Genomic DNA, 24838 nt, shown 5'->3' on the forward strand with positions numbered 1-24838 from the left:
CACAGTGGTGGAAATAATTAATTATGTAAATAGGTAATTATGGATCATTACACAAAGAAAGTAATTAGCTTTCACTGCTGAGGTGTGCAGGTATATAACACAAACAAGGTTATTTGTTTATAGAAAGAAGTATTCCACTCAAGAGCACTGAAAACACGATTGCTGCTCTAGCACGGCAAGCTGATAGCACTTTGTATTACTTGCTAGTAGCAAGGTAACAGGAATATTAACTCTCCACAGCTTCACCTCAGCTTCACTGAGGCACTGGTAATAGACCCTGACCTGCCAGGCACAGGGGCACTGAAGGCCTCTCAGTAGTCTTGCCTCTGTTGGTCAGGTGTGGCACCTCTCCCCAGAGACAGCTGTGGTATGGCCCAGAAGATCTGTGAGGCAGTAGTGTTGAGGTCAAGCACAGATCAGATCAGAAAGCAAGCTGTATACATGCACTTTGAGATAGAATGAAGCTGCAGTATACCTCAGTAATGTTCTTTACATCCTTTCAAGCCATTTTCAGGTCAGATTCTGGACTTTAATATTGGGTAGGAGCTGGGGCACAACTGGTGGTCCAGTTATTTCAGAATGTCATGCCCAAATGTCATCCTTAAAAATTAATTTCCAATGAAAATGCTACATACTTTTACGAAAAATTATTTAATTGCTCCATAATTCATTCTACCCTTTCCCTAAGTCATTTCTGTGCCCAGCTGCCATTCTGGGCTGAGGGCATATGTATCTCAATGAAATAGACTGGATTTAAAACCTAAAGCTAGCACATGCTGGAACATATCTATGGTATCTGTCATCATTCCTTTCAAGCTCTGCCATAGAGCTCTGCCACATTTCCTGAAGCCTAAACAAGAGAGTGTATTCATTACACTTGTTGAAGAGCAAAGGCAGAAAGTCCAAAACAACAAACATGATGAGCCTGTCCTTTCTGTAGGTCTCACCTAGAGCCATATTAACTAACTGATGAAGCCATGATTCCCTGGTTTGTTTCCCTGACATCCTGCAGCTGCATTAAGAGAGTAATTCTGTGACTGTGGGTTCATGACCTAGGACACACACTTTCAAACTTGTATTCTGCATAAATAATCTGTTCCTACTCACTCACTCAACTCGTGTTATGACTCAAATGTCATCGGGGAGATCTCTAATACTTAAAACTTCTTGGATTTAATTTATATCTGCTAACAACAACTTGTGTATGTATACATACTAGACAAAATCTCTGTTGCAGTTTTCTTCTTCTCTACATTTCTGCTTTTACTGGAGTTGGTGAAGAAATTAAGGTAATCTCTAAATAAACAAGTAATGGAATTAAAAATCCAGGCCTTTTTTCTATACTTTAAACATTTGTTTCACATTTCCAGCCACCAATTCACAATACTTGGAGACAAAATCTCTTATATCATCAAATCCATCTCTTTGTCAAGACAAAGTAATCTCTCACAGAACTCTCAAACTAAAAAAAAAAAAAAATCCCAAAACCAGATCCTTTCTACAACCTTTATCCACCTTTTCTACTTCTGCAGAAAACAGCTTCATCTTTCAAATGCATGCTACCTGGGATTATCCCCAGGAGAAAGAAAACCACAGGAAACAGCTCCTGTGTTTTCACAAGCCAGATGCACTTCCCAAAGCAGGACTTCCTGTACCTAATCTCAAAGGTAACACACCGCACCACTAGAAAAGCTGTAATCCAGAGCTTTGGCTGGAATCAAATAACATTCCTCCAAGTATCCCTGTTTATGCTTTCTGCAGAGCCAGCCCCTTCCTGTATCATTCAGAAGTCAAAGCGTGTCCAAGAGACTTCACCACCCAGTACTTAGCCTGACTCATCAAAGTCAAGATAGCTGACAGTATCCCAGGGAAATCCCTGTTGGCTGGATGTTTCATCCAAGCTCAGGATGTATGCATCCTACTCATGAACGTGTCAATTCTAGTCTAGATCACCTTGGGTTTGTAACAGAGCGTATCTCAGATTTCTTAAGTGCTTTTACACTAGTTTCCCCAATAGCAAGAAAAATGCAATCCCCATCTACCTCTGGGAACACTTCAATGGTCCAGCAGAAGAAACAGCAACCAATGAAAACAGGGTATTAGCCCATCTGCCTGCAACTCAGAAATTCATTACTCCTTTTTTTCACCACTTGTATCCAATACAGACCAATGTCATTGCTTAGAAACAGTTCCATCTACATTAAACATACACTGAACGCACTGATATATTTATATTAATACATTATGCTATCTAGATATATATTCATTAAATACATTACAAAACCAACAAACTCTGACCAGTTGTGGATTAGGGGTTCTGAATCTGTCTAATCTAATCTAATAGCCTTTTCTAAATGATCATATGAATACCTTTCTCTGGCAGTGTCACAGGTAGACAAGACCCTCTAAGTACTTTCTTTTCTTAGAAGCCAAATCCCAAATTTCTTCATTTGCAGAAAAATTTTTGATACCTTCTTACAAGATGCACTATGCCAACAGAACAATTCATCTTTATCCATGCTTGCCTCCTGAATCATAAGCATTGGGTCAGAATTCTGGCCCAGTGTGGACATAGCTTTGTTTATAGACAGCCGCTTTCAGCTCTTTGATGAGACTTTGAAGCTTTCTCCTAGACATGTTCTTAGGGCACTGTAACCTGCACAGAGGTAGACATTGAGGGAACACCTCTTATACTGAGCAGGACTTCCTCATTCTGGCTACAGGTATTTTCTATTGTTCTTTGTCATGTGATATAAGTCAACATGCAGGCCTTCATCATCAGAAACCCCTCCTCCAACCATTACCCACATTTCTTTCCAAGTTCTCTGAGCTCCAGGACCTCTTCCTATAAAAGTAAGTTATTCTAAAGAAACAATTTTGACCCAGTCTTGCAGCAAAACTGTCTTCTCCACAAATCAATCCCTAAAAGCTAATGAATGGTAGCAATGGGCTCAGCTACCTTCAATTAAGCTAATTTCTCTAGTAAAGGTATGTTTTGTATACTCCTTTTCAATCTCATTCTGAACCTTCACAATTATTGGTTCCTTTCTCACACCAAATTGTATCATTATAACAATCAACTTAAGCAGAAGAGAGTGCTTGCTAATGGTCAAGTCTCTCAGAAAAATTAAACTCACTTTCTTTCAGATGAATCCCCTGTGAATAGTGGAAGTCTAAATATGAAAAGTAGAGTAGATTTGTCCAATTTCACCTGCCAACACAAAGAAAGCCTTGGAAGCAATATAGAAGATGCTTGGACTGTATCTCTCAGAAACACTGTATTATGACCCTTCTCACAAACCACAAATGCAAGCTTAGAAAGTACCCACATAGGGACAGAGAAACCTCTAACATTTAAAAGGAGGTGAGCATTTAACATAAGAAAAATAGACATTTTTCTCCCCTCATCTTCACTCTCCATTTGAACTTTGCAGAATTTTTCAGTCTGGAAGGTGTGTTTAAACAGGGACAGAGCTCAAGGGACAGTGCACAAGATTAGAAAGTTCATTGTCGGAAAGTAACCACCTGGCTCTCTCTAGGTGCTCAGGGAACTGGTCACAAGTCAACTAAAAACAGTAGTGTTCCACTGAGCATTATGAGTTGTCCAGTGTGTGCTGAAGGACAGATCCCTACCTTGTCTCGAATCCCTTGTCTCATAACTTCTCTTTCAGCCTCCATTTTGGCATATTTGGCTTTCCTCTCTTCTTCTTCTTGCCTGAGGGCTTCCTGTCGTTCTTCTTCTTTCTTGGCAGCATCTGGGTCTTTCTCCTCATCCCCACCCAGCATCTTCCCCATGTCTTTGGTAGCCCCTACCGAAAGCAAAAGAGAAAGTCAGCCCTGTAAGAATGTGGAAAAACCACCATGATGCCAGCCTTCTCTTTCCCCCCAGTCAGGACCTCCTTCCACTCCCTCTGCCTCTGGAATGGTTTCTCCTTCCACTGAGGAGGAGGCATATTTCCCACAGAGGCAGGAGGTGGGCAAACCACTCAGCCTGACCAGGTGGATTACCTGGCACTGGTGGGAGAAGCACGGCAGCAAGAGGAAGACACTACATCTGTAGACTTGCATGATGGCAGCACAATTGGTTTGCAGTCCTGAAAGGGGCAAACTGCCATCCACACAATGTTTTCACTCGATCAGCTCAGTCAAGTGACTGAAGATTGATTTTGGAGGGTCTTTAATACGACAGGCAGGTGATACATCCAGAAAGGAGTAACACCAGGTCTAGGAAAGGAATTTGAAATCTTGGTTGCAGGGATGAGTAATCACAGTCTTAATTGTTGTGAGAAATTACAGATCCCATGACAAAGAGCACACAGCATTAGCAAACATTTGGAATTGTTGATGATTTCTAGGCTCCTACCATGGATCAGAAAGAAGTAGCATCTCTGCAGGTTTCTTATCTACCCTTGGACACCAAGCCTCTAATATTTAGCATATAGGTAGGATCCTGCCTCTGCCTGGTCCTCTTTCTACCCTTGTATGCACGTCGGTCCCAAACTTTCAGTCCCTGTGTGCTCCTGAGCCAGCCCTTTGCTATTGTGCAAATCCGTTGCACAACCATGCAAATGGAGAGGCTTCTTGCATGCCACTCTGTCCCCACAGAGCTACATAAAGCCATTTACCCTGTATTTCAGGAGCATTTTTATTGGCGAATGACTGGCAATCATCCATCTAGGGACGAAAGTGGGGCCTGTGGAAAGGGAGAGGTCATTTCCTGTGATACTTCATCATTAGAGCACTGGAGGACTGCAGCAGGATCAAGCTTGGTTACACAGATGAAGTGAAGAACACACACCCTTTGGGAGTTGTTTTGGACTTTCCTTGGAGCAGGAAAACACCCTGCATCATTTACTAAAAAAGGTACTTTCACCCTGGAAGAACGCTATAGGTGACTGGTTACTGTTCTTCGCTCCTTGCTGGCTGAGACTTAATCTGAGACAGCCTTATTATAACACATATTCACATGCACATACAAGTATACATCGTCAACATTTCTTGCCTTGCATCAGGTAAAGTTACCCGGCCTTTTCAAAGTCTTAGGCTGTAAGGAGACACTGTTGAAGTCCTTCCAAACAATCGTTTGTTGGCATTATTAGAGGTTAAGTGAAGGGAAGAGGTTTTCACAAGGAGAAAGACATCCAGGGATCCCAAACAAACCCAAGCTGGAATATGCAGGGTCCCTAGCTACAGGGAAGCCCCAGCCTTCCTCTACTGTCATTTTGCATCCTCCTTTGTAGGGTCAGAGTAATACAGGAACTCTTGCATTTTGAGGTCAAATTTCATAGAATCATAGAACCACAGAATCAAAGAATAGTTTGTGTTGGAAGGAAACTTTAAAGGTCCCCCACCCCAGCAATGAGCTAGGACATCTTCAACTAGATCACGTTGCTCAGAGCCACATCCAACCTGACCTGGAATGTTTCCAGGGATGGGGCATCTACCACTTCTCTGGGTGTTCTCTTCCAGTGTTTCACCATCCTCATTGTGAAAAATGTCTTTGTTATATCTAGTCTAAATCTACCCTCTTTTAGTTTAAAACCATTACCCCTTGTCCTATGGCAACAGGCGCTGCTAAAAACTCTGTCTCCATCTTTCTTAGAAGCCCCCTTTAAGTACTGGAAGGCTGCAATAAGGTCTCCCCAGAGCCTTCTCTTCTCCAGGCTGAACAACCCCAACTCTCTGAGACTGTCCTCACAGAAGAGGTGTACCAATCCTCTGATCATTTCTGTGGCCCTCCTCTGGATCTTCTCCAACAGCTCCAATAGCTTTTCTGTGCTCAGGGCTCCAGAGCTGGACTCTGGAGTACTCCAGGTGGGGTCTCACCAGAGTGGAGTAGAGGGGCAGAATCACCTCCCTTGACCTGCCAGCCATGCTTCATTCGATGCAGCTCAGGATACGGTTGGCCTTCTGGGCTATGAGTGCACATTGCTGGCTCATGTACAGCCTTTCATCCACCAGTACCTCCAAGTCCTTCTCGGCAGGGCTGCTCTCAATCCCTTCATCCGCCAGCCTGTATTGATACCAGGGGTTGCCCCAACCCAGGTGCAGGATCCTGCACTTGCCCTTGCTGAACCTCATGAAGTTCACATGGGCCCCTTCCTCGAGCTTGTCCAGGTCCCTCTGGATGGCATGCCATCCCTCAGGCATGTCAGCTGGACCTCTCAGATTGGTGTCATCTGCAAACTTGCTGGGAGTGCACTTGAGCCCACTGTCTATGTCATTCATGAAGGTATTAAACAATACTGGTCCCAGTATGGACCCCTGAGGGACACCACTCATCACCAATCTCCATCTGGACACTATGGTCATGGATACGATCATCCAACCAATTCCTCATCCACCCAACAGCCCACCCATCAAATCCATCACTCTCCAATTTAGAGAGAGAACGATGTTGTTGGGAACCATATCAAAGGCCTTGCAGAATTCCAGATAGACAACATCGGTAGCCCTTCCCTTGTCCACTGATGCAGTCCCTCCATCATAGAGGGCCACTAGATTGGTCAGGCAGGACTTGTCCTTGGTGAAGTCATGCTGGCTGTATCAAATCATCTCCCTGTCCTCCATATGCCATAGTATAGCTTCTAGGAGGATCTGTTCCATGATCTTCCCAGGCACAGAGGTGAGGCTGACAGGTCAGGTAGTTCCCAGAGTCTCCCTTTCTACCCTTTTTAAAGATGGGTGCAATGTTTTCCTTTTTCCAGTCTCCAAGGACTTCACCTGACTTCCATGACTTTTTACTCAGACCATCTGGTTATTTCTTTCCTAGGATGAAAGGAAGAATAACTGAAAATGCAATCAAGCTAGAATTTCATAGCAAGTGGAAAGGCAATGCAGACTAGTTGGGTCACATTGCAGGGATCTCTCTAAGCAACCTTACTGTATATAAATCATTGATGACCAATGCCAGTAGCACCGTTAACTTCCAGATTCCCCTCAACAAATACTTCCAAGAATGATCACAGAACCGTAGAATCATTAGAGTTGGAAAAGACCTCTAAGATCATCAAGTCCAACCATCAATACATTACCACCATGCCTACTGAACCATATTCTGAAGTGGAACGTCTATATATCTTTTAAATACCTAGGCAGCCTGTTCCAATGCTTGACCACTCTTTCAGTAAAGAAATTTTCCCTAATATCCAATATAAACCTCCCCTGGTGCAACTTAAGGCCATTTCTTCTCTTCCTACTGCTTGCTACTTAGGGAAAGAGACCAACACCCGCATCACTACAACCTCGTTTCAGGTAGTTATAGAGAGAGATAAGGCCTTCCCTCAGACTCCTTTCCTCCAGGCTAAACAAACACAATTCCCTCAGATACTCCTCGTAAGACTTGTCCTCCAGACCCTTCACCAGCTTCATTGCCGTTCTCTGAACACACTCTAGCAACTCAATGTCATCCTTGTAGTGAGGGGCCCAAAACTGAACACAGTATTCAAGGTGAGGCCTCACCAGTGCCGAGTACAGGGGTACAACCACTTCCCTACTCCTGCTGGCCACACTATTTCTGATACAGGCCTGGATGCTGTTGGCCTTCTTGGCCACCTGGGCACACTGCTGGCTGATATTCATCTGGCTGTCAACCAGCACCCCCAGGTCCTTTTCTGCCGGGCAGCTCTCCAGCCACTCCTCCTCAAGCCTGTAGTATTGCATGGGGTTGTTGTGACTGAAGTGCAGGACCCAGCACTTGGCCTTATTAAACCTCGTACAATTGACCTCTGCCCATCAATCCAGCCTGTCCAGATCCCTCTGCAGAGCTCCTACCCTCCAGCAGATCAAGACTCCCACCCAACTTGGTGTCATCTGCAAACTTACTGAGAGAGCACTCAATCCTCTCATCCAGGTCATCAATACAGATATTAAACAAGACTGGCCACAAAACTGAGCCCTGGGGAACGCCGCTTGTGACTGGCTGCCAACTGGATTTAACTCTGTTCACCACAACCCTGGGCTTGGCCATCCACCCAGTTCTTTACCCAGTGAAGACTACACCTGTCTAAGCCATGAGCCGCCAGCTCCTCTAGAAGAATGCTGTGGGAGAAAGTGTCAAACACTACTAAAGTCCAGGTAAAGAACATCCACTAGGCGGGTCACCTGGTCACAGAAGCACATCCAGTTGGTCAAGCAGGACCTGTCTTTCATGAACCCATGCTGGCTGGGACTGATTCCTTGGTTGTCCTGCACATGCCCTGTGAGCGCCCTCAAGATGAACCCCTCCATAATCTGCCCTGCTACCAAGGTCAGGCTGACAGGCCTGTAGTTCCCCAGATCCTCCTTCCGGCCCTTCTTGTAGATGGGCGTCACATTGGCAGGCCTCCATTCATCTGGGATCTCCTCTGTTAACCAGGACTGCTGCTAAATGATGAAGAGTGGTTTGGCAAATTTCTCCGACAACTCTCTCGGTACTCTCGGGTGGATCCCATCAGGCCCCATAGACTTGCGGATGTCCAGGTGGCATAGCAGGTTGTTAAGTAGTTCCTCCTGGATTATGGGAGTTTATTCTCTCTCTCCATCCCTGTCTTCCAGCTCAGGGGGCTGACTACCCTGAGGATACTTAGTCTGGCTATTAAAGACTGAGGCAAAGAAGGCATTAAGTACCTCAGCCATTTCCTCATCTTGGTGACAATGTTGTCCCTACATCCAATAAAGGATGGAGATTCTCCTTGGCTCTCTTTTTGTTGTTAATATATTTGTAAAAACATCTTTTGTTATACTTTACGACCGTGGCCAGATTTTCTGGTCTTTTGCCTTTCTAATTTTGTCTCTGCACAACCTAATGAGATCCTTGTACTCTTCTTTAGCTACCTTCCCCGTCTTCCAAAGGAGATAAACTCTCCTTTTCTTCCTGAGCCCCAACCAAAGCTCCCTGTTCAGCCAGGCCGGTCATCTTCCCCACCAGCTCGTCTGGCGGCACATGGGGACAGCCTACTCCTGCACCTTTAAGATTTCCTTCTTGAAGAATGTCCAGCCTTCCTGGACCTTTTTGCCCTTCAGAACTGTCTCCCAAGGGACTCTCTCAACCAGTGTCCTGAGCAGGCCAAAGTGCTTTCTGGAACTCCATGGTAGTGGTTTTGCCAACTCCCCTCCTTACTTCATCGAGACCTGAAAATTCTATCACGTCATGGTCGCTAAGCCCAAGACGGCCTCCAACCACCATATCTCCCACGAGTCCTTCTCTGTTTGTAAACAGCAGGTCAAGTGAGACACCTCCCCTGGTAGGCTCACTTCCCAGCTGTGTTAGGAAGTTATCTTCCCTACACTCCTCCTAGACTGTTTCCTCTCTGCTGTGTTGTATTTCCAGTAGACGTCCAGTAAGTTGAAGTCCCCCGTGAGAACAAGGGCTAGTGATTGTAAGACTTCTGCTAGTCGCTTGTAGAATGCTTCATCTGCCTCTTCATCCTGGTTGGGTGGTCTATAACAGAATTGCAACAGGATATCTGCCTCATCGGCCTTCCCCCTCATCCTTACCCATATGCACTTGCCTCTTCACAATCATTGAGCTCTATGCAATTGAAATACTCCCTAACATATAGAGACAACCCACCGCCTCTCCTTCCATGCCTGTCCCTTCTAAAGAGCTTACAGCCATCTATTGCAGCACTCCAGTCATGAAAGTCATCCCACCATGTTTCTGTGATGGCGACTAAGTCATAGCTGTCCCTCTGCACAATGGCTTCCAGCTCCTTCTGATTGCTGCCCATGCTGTGTGCATTGGTGTAGAAGCACTTGAGCTCGGCTATCGATTTCACCACCAGCACTGGCATGCTACCCTTAGGCTCATCTCTAGTGAACCTGGTTTTATCCTTTTTCCCCCTCAAACCTAGTTTAAAGCTCTCTTGATGAGCCCCACCAATTCATAAGCGAGAATTGTTTTTCCTCTTGGAGATAGCTGAACTCCATCTGCTGCCAGTAGGCCCAGTGCCATGTAAACCTCCCCATTATAAAAAAACCCCACAGATTCCACTGTTTGAGCCTCTCATCAAACTGATTTGTGTTCAGCAACCTATTAACTTGATCTCTTTTTAGCTTCTCTCCACTTAGAGCTACCCAGACAGTGTAATATACTAGTTACTAATGAAGCAGAATTCAGCAGGAGATTATTTTTTCCCCCTCTAAGCACTGATTCAAGGCTATCATTAAATTATAATGTCATCTCAGCTCATCATGTAAAGAATGAAATTGCGTGGACTTTCTTTTATCTCTTAGACAAGACCAAGATTTTGAGTACTTTAGGGATTTGCTTTTTGCAGCTATTCAGCACACAGGACACATATAAGAACAGGAATGTAGTTTCAGGATCCTCACAGACTTTCTTAATTCACCCCTGATTTCAAAGCCACCTTCTAAATGTGCACAGTGCTGCACTATGATATCACTGTTAAATAACTGGAAGGAAATGTATTATGAGAAGCACAGTTTTACACTATATTTTCACTCCTATCTCTTGTGTTGCTTTTGGCTTAGAAAAGTTTTTTCTGTCTTATTTGTTCTTCATTCTAAACTTTAGGCTTTGTGGTTAATATTCCCTGGATAACAGCTTCTGTTTTTAGCAGTTCAGCAGTGGAGGCTCCAGAGAATTCATCTGCATGCAATTGAGATGCTGCAGTTACAGGCACAGGCAGAAGGAAAGAGCAGAACTTCTGTCCTCAAGCCTACTTTTGAAGCTTGCAAGGAAACAGAAGGGAAGGACACACTTACTGAACCTGGTCATATGAGAAGCCTGGGTCTTCCTGTCCGTTTTTACACCCCAACCATAATATCTTCCTTGACATAAAGAGAAGACAGAGAATGCCAAAATAATAATTAATCAGTAAGAATCTTCAATCAACATTATTTCCAACATCTCTAGACAAGGCCAGAGGAAGAACACAGAAATGGCTAAAGCTCCAGGACAACATGTGCAAACTGTCACCTTTCTGGCTATAATAAACAGCCCTGCCCCCGAAGGATAAAAAAATTCCATGAGGGAAATCATTTCAGCAGCGACCTGTTTAGAAGATAAGTGGCATGGCAGGCATCCCAAACTAATAGTCATTCCCTTGATCCCTATGGGCTAAAGAACTAGGCAATCAGGTGTTAAGCCAAGTAGTTTGGGTGCACTCAGATACACTTTCATGTGCAATTTGCTGGTTTGAGTTTTCAACAGTGGTCTGAAAAACAGTAATTTTATTATTATATATAGTTATTTGGTGTCATGGTTTAGCCCCAGCCAACAACTAAGCACCATGCAGCCACTCACTCACTCCCCCATGGTGGGACAGGGGAGAGAATCAAAAGAGTAAAAGTGAGGAAAGTCATGGTTTGATATAAAGACAGTTTAATAAGTAAAGCAAAAGCCGCACACGCAAGCAAAGCAAAACAAGGAATCCATTCACCACTCCCCATGGGCAGGCAGGTGTTCAGCCATCTCCAGGGAAGCAGGGCTGCATCATGCGTAATGGTTTCTTGGGAATACAGACACCATAACTCTGAACGTCCCTCCACCCCTTCCTTCTTCTTTGTCCCAGCTTTATATACTGAGCATGACATTATATGGTATGGAATATCTCTTTGGTCAGCCTGGGACAGCTGTCCCAGCTGTGTCGCCCCACCAGCTTCCCATGCACCCCCAGCCTTCTTGTCAGCAGAAGAAGCTGGACTGTCCTTGAGTACTTAGCAACAACTCAAAAGATCAGTACTTCATCAACATTTTCTCATCCCAAATCCAAAACATAGCCTCATGCTAGCTTCTTGTGAAAAAAATTAACTCTACCCTGGCTGAAACCAGGACATTTGGGAACATGTGGGAGACATTCCCCAGTGAAAGAGCTGGAAAGCAGGTCAGCCACCCAGAAAGCAGTTTTACAGTAAAGGCCTTGGGGTCCTTGTTGACAACAAGCTGACCATGAGACAGCAATGCATCCTTGCGGCAAACATCAACAGTCTCCCAGACTGCATTAGGAAGAATGTTGCTAGCAGGTTGAGGGATCCTTCCCTCCTACACAGCCCTGGTGAGACCAAATGTGGAGTGATGTGCCCAGTTCTGGGCTCCCAGATACAAAAGAGATATGGAGTTACTGGAGTGAGCCAGCAAAGGGCCAAGAAGATGATTAAGAGACTTGAGGATCTCTCATACAACAAAAGGCTGGGAGACCTAGGACCATTTAGCCTGGAGAAGGGATGGTTTAGCGGGGTCTTAGTAGTGTGTATAAATACCTGATGAAAAGGAATGAATAAGAGGGGGCCAGACTCTTCTCACTGGTGCCCAGTGACAGAAGAGATAATGTGTACAAACTGAAATAGGGGAAATCCCATTAAAACATAAGAAAAAAAAAATTGGTGTTGCAGAAAGAGGCTGTGGAGTCTCTGTCTGCAGAGATATTAAAAACTTCATAGGCTGCAGCCCTGAGCAACCTGCTGTAGGTCACCCTGTTTGAGAATGGGATTGGAACCCCTGTGGATCCCTGCCAACCTCAGATATTCTGTGACCCTGTGAGATCTCACAAGTGAATAGTTTAAATGGCAACTGAAAGTGACTGAAGTGAGTTTTGCAAGGAAAAGGATGAAGAGCACATATGCAAACAGATCCTGTATCTGAACTGAAGGAAATTAAATTCTTAAACTGCCTGACCTCTGTCACAGGAGCACCAACTTCCATGACCTAATCTGTCAATAGCTGACTGACATCAATCCAGCTTTCACACAGAAAACATAAACTCACAGAATCAACTTGCAGGAGCAGTGTTCAATTTGTTATTTGTTTAAAAAAAATTCTCCTAAAATATTGACATGTAACCCTATTTGCCACAAAAAATCTATGGAACAGGATTAGGATTTTTAAGGATGATTTACAGAGAAAGAAATTAATAGGAACATGTTGGGCATTCTTAATTAAACAAAGAATGATGGAAATCTGCACACACCATTGCTTCAAGTAAGGCAAGACGGCACTTCAGGTAAGTGCAGTCAGAAGAATTTCTTTGGGCACAAATCTTACTTTGTAGTGCAGACAAATAGCACCCGATACCTGTCTTTCAAGAGGGCTGCATATGTGTGTGCTTAGATCTCCGAGAATGTTGCAGAAGTTCCCCCTCTCAATCACAGGTGTCAGAGGAAGCAGTGAGAGGTTTACGTGAAACAGACATGCCCTGAGGAAATTCTGCAGGGGTTTTTTGGTAGTACTATTTGTGGCTGAGCCGTATTTAAGATTGAACAGGCAGGACAACTGATGTTGTCTCAGAGTTTCTAAATCACAACATGATATTTATCACATCATCCAAATATCTGGAGCTAATCACAAGAGTACTGTCCTGGAGAGGTATGGGTCACTCATTTTTGCAGCATCGTTTGAGAACCTGAACAAAGAATGATTTATTGATACCACTGGAGAGAGACCTTTTTCATCAAGGCCATAATGCAAAGTTTATGTCTGGTACACAAGAAGTCCTTTCCTCATTTTAAGGCTCATTAAAAAGGTGAATTTGCCATTAAGAAAAAAGCCCTATAGCAATCATTATGGGACTCCTTACTCTGTCCAGAAGTAAAGATACTTAATCACTAATTTGTCAGGAAAGTGTAGGCTGGCATTTATATAAAGACTTCACTAAACAAAGGAATTGTACATGCAAATTTTCCCCAATATGAATCTTATCTAAAGGAACCAGATCTTGTCAAAGTGTTTGTGTCCAAATCCCTTAGATGTTACAGAGATGTTTTCAAATTATTCTCCCGGATGCTGTGATATAATCTTTGCTGTCTGTTGTAGCCAAAATACACGCCAGCAGGTGAGATTCTTTTACACAAAATACAAACTGAGTCTCTGTTCCCCCTGCCCTCAAAATCTGGTCACCTTCCTCCAGCAAAGTCATTACATCTGCTGATTACCCCTGAATGAACTAGACTGGCTGAGAGAGCAGTACTCACTACCAGGGTGAATATCCACTCCCCAACAGGGATGGCTGTGTTCAAGTTTCTGCTCAGAGATGTGCCTATCTGTACTGGTATCTGGCTTCCTGTTACAGTAAATGGAAGCCCACTGTGACCTTCAGTTGCCTCTGTCTACCACTTAAGAGTGAGATTTCTTACAGAGCATGAATCACAGCCCAGCAAATAGAGTCCAAAGTAGCATCAAGCTTCACATAAAGCACTTTCCCACCTTTGCTGGGTTTAGATACCTATTTGCTATGTCAAGACCTCACACAGACTCTTTGGCCTATGTGTCTTGCACAGCAGGATGCATCTCCACCTATTCTGATCTAGTAAACAACTAAGCACTGGGCTGATATAAAGTTTTATATACACACATGAGTCAGAGACAGACTAAAAATGCAAAACTACAGCCTACAGGAGCAGAATGGGTGGGGAGGTAAGTGTAACTTCTCCCTAGCACAAGAAACAGCAGGCTCCCAAACATGTTATATTTGGACAGCAATCCCATTTTAATGCACCTCCTTTCACCCAACAGCATCTTACAAAGAAGCTAGTTCAGTCTCAAATAGAAAGTAAGGAGTATGCATTCTAGAGCCAGACCCAACTGACTGTCCTCTAGAAGTTGTTTGGATTTTTTCAGTGCTACTGCAATAGACTACCATTCCACAATGCCTTGCAAAATCAACTGAATCATCCATGAGTTTTTGTGACTCCTGAAAATGAAGCTGCCCCAAACTTACTACTCATAGATCATTATCTTGTACACAAATAGCTCCTGTAACTTTGTTTAAACCCGGCAGGAATGCAAATTTTCCCTCTTAGGACTGTCCTTGGGACTTTTAGCAACCAGATGGGCCAAGCAGGAAGGAATAAAAACCATGGATGATGGATGGGCTGCACAACTTAATTTTTGTCTTTCACTCTGAAAGTTCTTGACATTAAAAGATGACTTGCACTTTCCCACAGTTTTTTTTTCTCACTCCTCTTTGAAAACAAGACTGGGAAAGAATCAGTAAACTGAGTTCTTCAGGATCTCTGCTCAGTAAGATCTCCTGTGCTCCCTTCTGGGTTCTCTTCCAAGACTTACGGTCTGTATATTGTGAGCTTTTCAGACATATCCTGCTGCATCTCCTATCTTCAGTCTCTCCATCTGTAAAGCAGCAACAAATCTAGATGCCAACCTCACTCCAAGATTGTGTGTTCTGCAGAGGTGCACAACGTAAAGCAGCTTCTGATTTCATAGTTTTTTTGAGTCAGCTTCCACCAGGTGATGCCTGTTTCAATGCAGAGTTTGGTACTGGAAAAGTTATCAGAGTTGACATGAGCAAATCAGGTTACAAACTACGTAATCCAAAATCACTATATTCATACTAGGGCCAGTTCAAGAACCCTTAATTGCATAGACACATTTTTTCTTGTCAAGGATGAGATCAAAGTAACTCATCCACAAAGAACCAGTACATACTGTCAGCACATCAGAATAAAGCCTTTGACTTTTCCACACAACTGGGGCAGCCTGCTTGCCTGCCTGCTCTTTCTGTCCCATTGACAAAAACAAGGGCAGAAAGGGGCCTGACACATAGTGATCCAGGCTTTCACACCTGTTTTAGAAGCAAAAAATCTTCCTTGAATCAGTACAAGAAGACAATAGCCAGGAAGGATTGTGTTGCCTGTGTCCACAATAACCTGTTGCTCTTTGCAAGTACAAAAGGTAGTCCTACCTCTACTCTTCATCCATTTAGGAATAGAACAAAACAATGCTTTTAGGAATGTTTTGGAAACAAGAGTACAGCTCTAGCCTTGACATAGAAAGCTTTTTTCCTGCAAATGTTTGCACATTTCTTCACTGTTAAGAACAAAGATGCCTCCTACTATCTGCCTCCTACTCCTTCAACTGGGAGATAAAGGTGCGGGGTCTTTTCCTTCTGCAATTTTATTAGCCACCAGATTTCTATTTTCCATCAAAAAAGTATATGCCACACCAATCCTTTCAGCTGAAAAAAAGCCCTGACTTCCTCCTGTTAAAAGTTTCAACAAAAATTTGTTTCAATTAAACAGCCCTTCAGCAGCATATCACATGATACTCCAAAGTGGTACTTGCATGAATGAAATAATGTCTTTATACATTAGTACTGAATAGCTCCAAAGGAACCCTCACAATTTATCAATTAACTATAACTAATACACCTACTGAAATGCATAATACTCTTTCATAAACAAAGAACTGATTCCAAGTTCACTTGAGGAACTCACTTGAAAAATTATCTCTGAAATGCCATTTTCTGGTCTTTTTGGTACAGTGGGGATCTCTGATAAGGATCATTAACATTTTATTAATGAAGAAGTTCTTAATGAAATTCAAAGCTGGAACTTTTTCTCTGTTTACTCTTCAAGATCCACCCAGCACAGGTATCTTACACAACTGAGAAGGGGCATATTTATATGCATTTCTGCTCCCTCTGCATCCAGCCAGACATTGCTCAGAGATTGTCTTGTTAGGAAACAAACTGGTAAGTTGAGCAAACTCTGTGTAAAGGTACTTGAAATATTTAAGAATATTTAGAGGTGTTTGGAACTCCAGCTATTTGGAGATAAACGCCTCCTCTCACCACTACGGTAATGTTTCATTTCCCTTACACACCCTGAGGCAGACTTTAAAGGCTGATGTTGAAGGGCCTTTTTCAAACTTGGTACAAATCCATGTGGAGGCACATAGAACTTGCCAAGAATGATTTTTTCTGCATTTTTCTGAGATACTAGTAGGTTCTAACATGTGCAAAAGCAATGTTCCACTCTGCAGATGAGTGCTGAAGCCCAAAACTGAATGAGGTGGATAGCCATGTTAACAGAACATAATGATTTTCCTACTTTATGAGCTGCTGGAGGGTCTCCTTTGGCAGACAAAAGGAAGTATTCTTTTTAGAGCAAGACCCTGCCAGCCCCATCAGCATCATTTCCTTGGCTGGCATCTTAGTCTCTATGCTTTTTCCTCTGCAAAGTCTCCATCTCTGCACAGTGACAGTTTCTCTCCAGCTGTGTAGAACAGTGCAGTACTTGCACACAAACCAACACCTAAACTTAATGGTATTTGTGTAACAAATGGATGTTGTAAGTCCCTCTTTGATTTTTCTCTTCCCAGCTTACAACTATCAATTCATGTATTTGAGTGAATTCTTCAGTTAGTATTTACTCCTTTGCACTAAGTCCTTTTTACACGGCTTTAACTAGAACAATAAAGTTGCCTATGCAATGCATGTGGAGAAACCATTTTCAGGTGACATTCATCTAATCTGATCTCAGACCCATAGTGACACTATCCTGGACATATGAGGCTCTCTCTTCTTCTTTTTCATAGAATCACAGAATCATTTAGGTTGGAAAAGACCTTTAAGATCATCGAGCCTAACCATTAACCTAACTGCCAAGTCCACCACTAAACCATGTCCCTAAGTGCCACGTCTACACGTCTTTTAATACCTCCAGGGAAGGTGACTCAAGTGCTTCCCTGGGCAGCCTGTTCCAATGCTTGACAGCCATTTCAGTGAAGAAAAATGTTTCCTAATATCCAATCTAAACCTTCCCTGGCACAATTTGAGGCCATTTCCTCTTGTCCTATCACTTGCTACTTGGGAAAAAAGACTGACACCCACCTTGCTACAACCTCTTTTCAGGTAGTTTTAGAGATTGATAAGGTATCCCCTCATACTCCTTTTCTCCAGGCTAAGTGAACCCAGTTCCCTCAGCCACTCCTCAGAACACTTGTCCTCTAGACCCTTCATCAGTTCTATTGCTCTTCTTTGGACATGCTCCAGCAGCAAAATGTCTTTCTTGTAGTGAAGGGCCCAAAACTGAACACAGTATTCAAAGGTGCGACAATTCAATCAGTGCCAAGCACGATCACTTCCCTAGTCCTGCTGGCTGCTATTTCTGATACAGGTCAGGATGCTGTTGGCCTTCTTGGCCACCTGGGCACATGGCTGGCTCATAGTCAGGAGGCTGTCAACTGACACCCACAGGTCCTTTTCTGCCAGGCAGCTCTCCAGCCACTCTTCCCCAAGCCAGTATCATTGCACGGGGTTACTGTGACCCAAGTGCAGGACCCGGCCCTTAGCCTTGCTGTTTGTTGTTGGATTTGTTTGTTATTTTTTTAATTGCCAATAACAATTTCCATTTCATGACAAACTAGAAACAGTCACTGGGCTAACATGTGTCTGTTATTCAGAATGACCTGATAGGGCATTTTCCAGGTTGAAGTAGGTACTGTGTTTTATAATCAGTTTGTGAAAAATGTCAGACACTGTTGGTAGCCTGTCAGTGGTATCTCACTCGTTTGCATCAGAGTCGTTGCATCTCTCTCATAAGATGAGATCAGAAAACCAGCTCAAAGAATAGAGTTTTTCTGCAATATTTCAAACATAATTTATACTCCAGTGTTGTTACAAAAGGTTTTACTACAGTGTGCATATGTGTTTAAATAGCACCCCTGCAACTCCAACCTGGTCATACAAGGGAACATCTGATGATGCACATACAAAGCTCAGTGTGAGCAGGGCCAATGTGTCTGGGTCAGTCTGTCCCAGAAAGATGCCTTGAGTTGGGGACATGCCATCAGACTAATGTAGCTCATCACCTTACTGGCCCAGATCCCTCCAAAGGTAAAAGTTAGGCTCCCACATACTTTTCACAGACATTTTCACAAAAAAGATATCTCAAAGGACCATTCTCCCTTCCCCATCCCACACTGATGTCTGTGTCCATTACTGACGAGAACCAGATCATGAGCCTTCAAGGTCCTGCAGCTGTGCAAGGAGGGGCCAGGAGGAGGCATATTTGTTCCTGAGACCAACACACACAGCAGGCAGGCTCCTGAGCCTGCCTTTACCTAAGTCCTGCCAGCTAAATCCTGATACAAGGCAGCAGGAGGAAAAAGAAAAAAGCTGGAAACAAAATCATCAGCATTCAGCACCCAGCACTAAGAAGATATTCAGCCACTGTGCCCCTACTGGATACAGTCTGCATAGGAACAGTAATGAAAATTATGAAGACATGATGGGGAGTGATCCTGGTATACCATATTGAGCTGCCAGCTGAAGAGTGTAAACCTGACTGCTCATTTGGAGAGACATTATTATTCCATGATACCTGAAAGGCCATAGACTTTAACTTAAGCTGTAAAGCATGTGCTCTCCTGGTTAAAAAACACTTTCCCCTGCCTTCAGACATTCAGATATTGTATTAATATATGGTTTCAGCTGCATTACACCAAAATAACAAGCCATTCACTGTGTGAACTGTTCTTTTAAGCTATTATATTATATAACATTTTTCCCTAAAATAAAAGATGGGTGCCTTTTATGACTGAGCAAGGGATTAAAAAACAGGTTAAGATTAACAGAATTAACAGAGATTAAGGTACCAGGAAGTTGCCACCTCTGTTTCAGAGCTGCTATATGCACCTTTGGGAGGTATCCCCCATTTCTCCTCAGGAATTTTTTTCATTTTCACTGTCTGCATTGTAAACCCTCTGGAGGCAGGCATTTCTGAGCCAGATCTCTGTAACTACACCTGGAGGGGTGCAGTCCCATTCTCAGAAGGACACTCCATGAAATCCCACAATCAAAAAACACGGACAAATTCCTGTATACCATAAATACAGTGCCTTCTGTTCCTGTTCTGATCAATAATCCCTTGCAAATGTTTGTCTTGTCTATAGCTAGGGTGCAACTATAATGTCTGCTAGCCAAATGTCACAAGCCGACTGCCTAGGTTCCCCTGGAGATCCATGGAGATCTACTCCAGATAGTCACAGAGCTTGGGATGGCATTCTTCTGTTCAGGTGGAAGCATCAACTTTTGGAGGGGAATTCTCCTCCAGACTTGCTGACTGGATATCTGCTGATGGAGAAGAGGACCTAGACACGTTGTTCACATGAGCCCACCTGCACTGCAGCATCCTGGCATTAGTCATATGAAGCTTGTAGTTGTAACAGAAAAAAAAAAAAAAAACAACAACAACTTGAAAGCAGGTCTGTTTGTCACAATATTAATTTGCCTGGGATTTATGACTGTTTCAGTCTTGTTTCCCTGCTTCACAGAAATTATTCACTCTGGCATAGAAAGAACAGCTGAATCAAAAAAAAAACATTGCTAAGTGTGCAAACCTGTGCTGCTCTAATAGATTTCCTAAATTCATGCTGGTGACAGATTCTAGACCTTTTCCGTTGCCTTGGAAAATTACAGTCTTCCCCATGCTTTCTGACTGACAAGGATGAAAAGCTTATCCAGGAAGCCCAGACAACATCAGACTGTCAGACAATCCTGCTGACTGGACTCTCCCTGTTGTTTTAAAGAAAAGCTAACAGAAACTGGACCAAAGTTACAACAGTAACTTTGGTAACGTGTTTAGTACATATACATACAGTGTTTCACAACTGGCAGCAGGCTCAAACCCATCTAAAGAGAGCAGTGAGACTGAAGGAGTCAGACCTCTCCCTCTGGTAGGAGGCAAGTCACCTATATCTGCTGCCATGGAGGGGCATTAAATGCCGCTCCCTGCATAGACTTTTGTGTTCCAAGGTACTCAGATTATACCAGTTAGCTTCAAAACATTCTGCTAGCACCAAAGTCAGATGAATTTGTTTAATAGTATTAAGAGCAAGAAAACAAACCATTTTTTTAATGTAAAAGAAAAAAAAAAAACACCACACAACAGAAGACCAGAAATTTAAGCTAGATGTTATGGCTGCCTCAGTTGCTTCCTCAGTGTCTGTGGGTGGGAGATTGCAGCTGTTTCCCCCTGCCCAACAGATTTCCCAAGTCATGTTTCCTTGAAGGAGACTCCTATAGGAGCTTATTGGCAGGAAGAAATGATACCACATAAGGGCATTGGGACTATCCATGAGCTAAACCATCACTGAAATACAATATCCTCCCACAGCAAAGTTTTAAAGGGACTGCAGTCAAATGTTCAACAATTATTATGAGCCTTTCCCATGCAGCTGACTTCTTCTGATGAGATATCATTGGGAACCTCTTTACAGCAGCATGAGATGTTTAAACAGCTGTAATACACTCTAACTGGTGAAATTACTTACTTATCAGAAAAGGTAAGAACTCCTCAGAAATAATTAATGCACCTTCATTTATTTTCTTAATTTACTTCAAGAAATGTGGATGCTTGATAAGAGTAGCATTGACAAAGGGAGTTGTATGGCACCTTTCACAATCCCTATCCTTGCAGAGCACTGCCAAAGCTGGCCCAGAGTCAGGAAAGGCGTACACACACATATCCCTGAAGAACAGGAACAGTGTAATTTGCAATGCCTTTTGCATGGAGGTTCAAACGAGAAGTCCCAGGCTGCAGCGCCTCTTTGGTGAAACAGAGGCAGAGAGTGTGGTTTTGGCTTCACAGGAGAGGTTCTTCAATGCCCTGCATCTGCACTGAGTGACTACTCATCCAGGAGTCTCTGTGTCACCTGCTGCAGAGCCTTAGGCCATTCCTTCCTCTGGAGTCACTTGACAAGGCAGTCCTGCCTGCATCCTTCCAGCAGCCATGCCCAGTCTGACCCTTCCCTGCCACTCATCCCTGGGCTGGCCCATCACTGTGACTTGAAGGAGTTGCCTCCATGCTACCATTAGGCTATGCTGTCCTGGCAAAGAAGCCCTGCATATGCTCCCAGCACATTCTCACCTCCTGCTTTCCACTGTCTTCGATTCACACAAAAGTTACACAGCATGAACAGTCTCCTCTCCCCCCACACACACATTGTAGTCTTTCCAGTGGTACAACAGCGAAACTTTAGGACACTGATTTCCTGAAGCATGTTGACAACATGCTGCTACCTGCAGGCAAGCTCAGAATGCAGCACTGAGTATCCCAATCTGCTGAAAAGGACAAGCAGTGGATAAACTTGCTTTCCTGGCCACCTGTCTCTACAATTTAGAGCTATCAGCAATTGTAGACAGAATCAGTTCATGAAAGAACTAGCACATTCCAACCAGTATTTTCTAAACACTGTTGCTGTCCAATGGCCTTGGGTCTGGCTGCTACTATGGAACTTAGCAAGATGGTTGCCCGGCCTTTTCAACTATTCCATGCAGGTCATTAAATGGATTCTTTTCAGAAAGTTGCAAAACCAAAAAAAGATCCCCAAAAGGTGGAGAGGAAGCAGTGCTGGAGCAGTTGGACCCTGCTTAGTTCAAAGCTTTCAAGAAATCTGAGATGCCAAAACTGTCATGAGAAACAAAGAACTTAAGTCTCTTTCAGTCTGAGACACATAACTTTATTGGTAAACAAGTCACTGGGCTAACATGTGTCTGTTATTCAGAATGACCTGATAGGGCATTTTCCAGGTTGAAGTAGGTACGGTGTTTTATAATTAATTTGTGAAAAATGTCAGACATTGTTGATAGCCTTTCAGTGGTATCTCACTTGTATGCGTCAGAGTCAGTGTTCTTACCTTTTATTGTTCTGTGCACATTCAATTTAGTATACTAGCACTTGGCCTTGTTCAACCTCATACAGCTGGCCTCAGCCCATCAATTCAGCCTGTCCAGATCCCTCTGCAGAGCCCTCTTACCCTGAAGGAGATCAACTGTTTTCTTCTGTTCCATCTCATTTGCTGCTGCCAAAATACACAAAGCTTTGAACTTATTCTGGGATTGACATACAGGCTCTTTTTGTCATTCTCTGGCACATTTCATAATATATTTGTTCTTACCAAACTCAGCAAAAATCACAACCTTCCTTCTTGTCCAAACTGTGTAATGAAAGGATTGCCCGTGATATGCCCCAGCTCCCATTTTTACTAAATAAACATAATTTCTGTATCATTTCATTTAGCTGACAAGTTCCATCAAGCTTTCTGCTGATATTCCTGCATTGTCAACTTCCTTTTTCTCCCTCTGTCATACAAGCTTGAATTTTTCTTGTACATAATAATAAAACATGAATAAGGTCTCAGAGTGACTTGGCAGCAGCTTTATTTACAGTGTAGGTAAGACTTGTATGCAGCCATCAGAGAAATCTATTCTGATTATTAACCTGATGTTGCTAAAAACTAATTTATTGGTACAGCCTATTTTAAAGCTGTGGTACATATTATGCTCAAAAAACCCATGCAATGAACTTGTCAACATTTGTTACTGTAAATTAACTGTCAGAATAGTTCTAAATATAACCCTCTCGCTGGGTTTTAGGCTTCATTCAAGGCACCAATCAACATTTGGGAGCACTAGAAGGTATTATGCTGCATGCATGGCCAGAGTCACACAAGGTGCAAAGAGGTCTTGATGCGCTCATAGAACAGCTTTTAATCACTATTTCTCATCTATATCCCAGCTCAACCATTTTTCTTCACACATCTCAAGAACAGACAGAGGCTGAGATTTCATAGTACTCAGCAGGAGGTAATACAGAAGACATTAGCAGAAAATTTGATCATGTCCCAGAACCTTTTAATTGCACTGGGGTTTTGGGAAAGCTCAGTTAAAGACTGATACCTCTAGTCTGTAAGTCTAAGCATCCAGCCTCTGACAGATCAGACCATCAAAGTTTTTCAGTTTGGTACTGATAAACCTCTGCAGTCCCTCGACTTCCTACTGCCTTTTGAGAAGTGAATCTTTCTCAAAACATAAATCCAAATCCATGTTCTATGTCTCTGCCTTCCTTACCCGATAACATGTGGATGACAGCTCACTAAATGTAGACCTTCCTTCTCAGACAATCCCGTTTTACTTGTTTGGCCTGAGGTACTCTAGGCACTCTAGGTAGTCCATGAATTTATGGGCAGCAAGGAGAAAAATGTCAGCATTCCTCATCCTGGCTCTGCACACTGGATCCACAAGACCACATCCCTGGGATCCTCCCCAGGATTATCTACAAAAGGAGGTAGTGTTTACTTTGTAGGATGATATAGGCAGGAGGAAATGCAACCACATGCAACCAAGCTCTGCAGTGACAGGAAGAGATTTTCCCAAGGAGGAGGGGAAAGTGTAAAACGTTTCCAGCAATACAGCAGAAAATTGAGTTAGATTGAAACCCAGGCTTAAGAGATGACACATCTCAGAAGGACAGAGGCAGGGGAAAGGTGTTTATAATGGTTTTATTACCTATTCATTTTAAGTACTCTTTTTAAAAGTTGCTCATTCAAGAGAAGGGAGCCATCTATTTTTAAGTTTTGTGGTCCACATCTGAAATGAAAAAAACACACATGGTCTCCATCGTGCATTCAAAGTCATCCTGTCAACCCTGCAGGGCTGAAAAATATCCTCCACAGGAGAATTTAAGCTTCAATCTCCTGCTTCTGTGGCTAATAAGCCACCTAAGAGTGATCTCAGCTCCTGCTGAATTCAATGCTGTGTCTCCACCAGAATAAAGTAGCATGTACCCAGTGTTTACAGTCAGAAGAGTAAATGACTGACAAAATCAGGGCTCCAGAAAAATAAAAATATGCCTAGTTCATGTTTTCAACTATAGACCAATATTCACGTCTTACAATACACATAGCTTTCGCCTTCTCCAAAATGCTTTACAGTTTAGAAGACTCCTATGCCCAGTTTATTAAGCAGGAGACAATACTGTAATTTAAAATCATTAAAAGCAATGATTCAACACCGTCTAAGTTTCTCTGACAACCCTGTTTTAACACAAGTAAATCACTGCTGTGCTTAACAATTTAGCCTTACACATTAGCCTTGTAAATATCTCTGAACAAGGACCTGGCTACCCCATACCCTTGAGAGCATTGGCTTTCCACCAAAGATAAAGGTACAGTTTGTACAACGAGCCCCAGTGTCCTGCAATCCACATCTTTTCTGTGTTCAATATTTCAGCTCAGATGTCGTGTGAGAGGTAACTGCCCTTCAGTATTCCCCTATTGCACTTTGGTAGCTTCACAACCCATTCCTCTGCAGTCCCAGTG

The 24838-nt window shown here is 43.1% G+C and overlaps 1 protein-coding gene across 1 annotated transcript in view; it reads right to left on the reverse strand.

Moving 5' to 3' along the window:
* CPLX1 (complexin 1) overlaps window positions 1-24838 on the reverse strand; it is a gene marked incomplete at both ends in the record, with an annotated part of 101710 nt that overhangs the window by 36672 nt on the left and 40200 nt on the right. The window contains one exon of the mRNA XM_082013376.1: window positions 3634-3809. Within this exon, the coding sequence (XP_081869502.1) occupies window positions 3634-3809 (176 nt within the window). The remainder of the gene's footprint in view (window positions 1-3633; window positions 3810-24838) is intronic.

Source organism: Phaethon aethereus (assembly GCF_964289735.1).
Source record: "Phaethon aethereus genome assembly, chromosome: Z".
NCBI lineage: Eukaryota > Metazoa > Chordata > Aves > Phaethontiformes > Phaethontidae > Phaethon > Phaethon aethereus.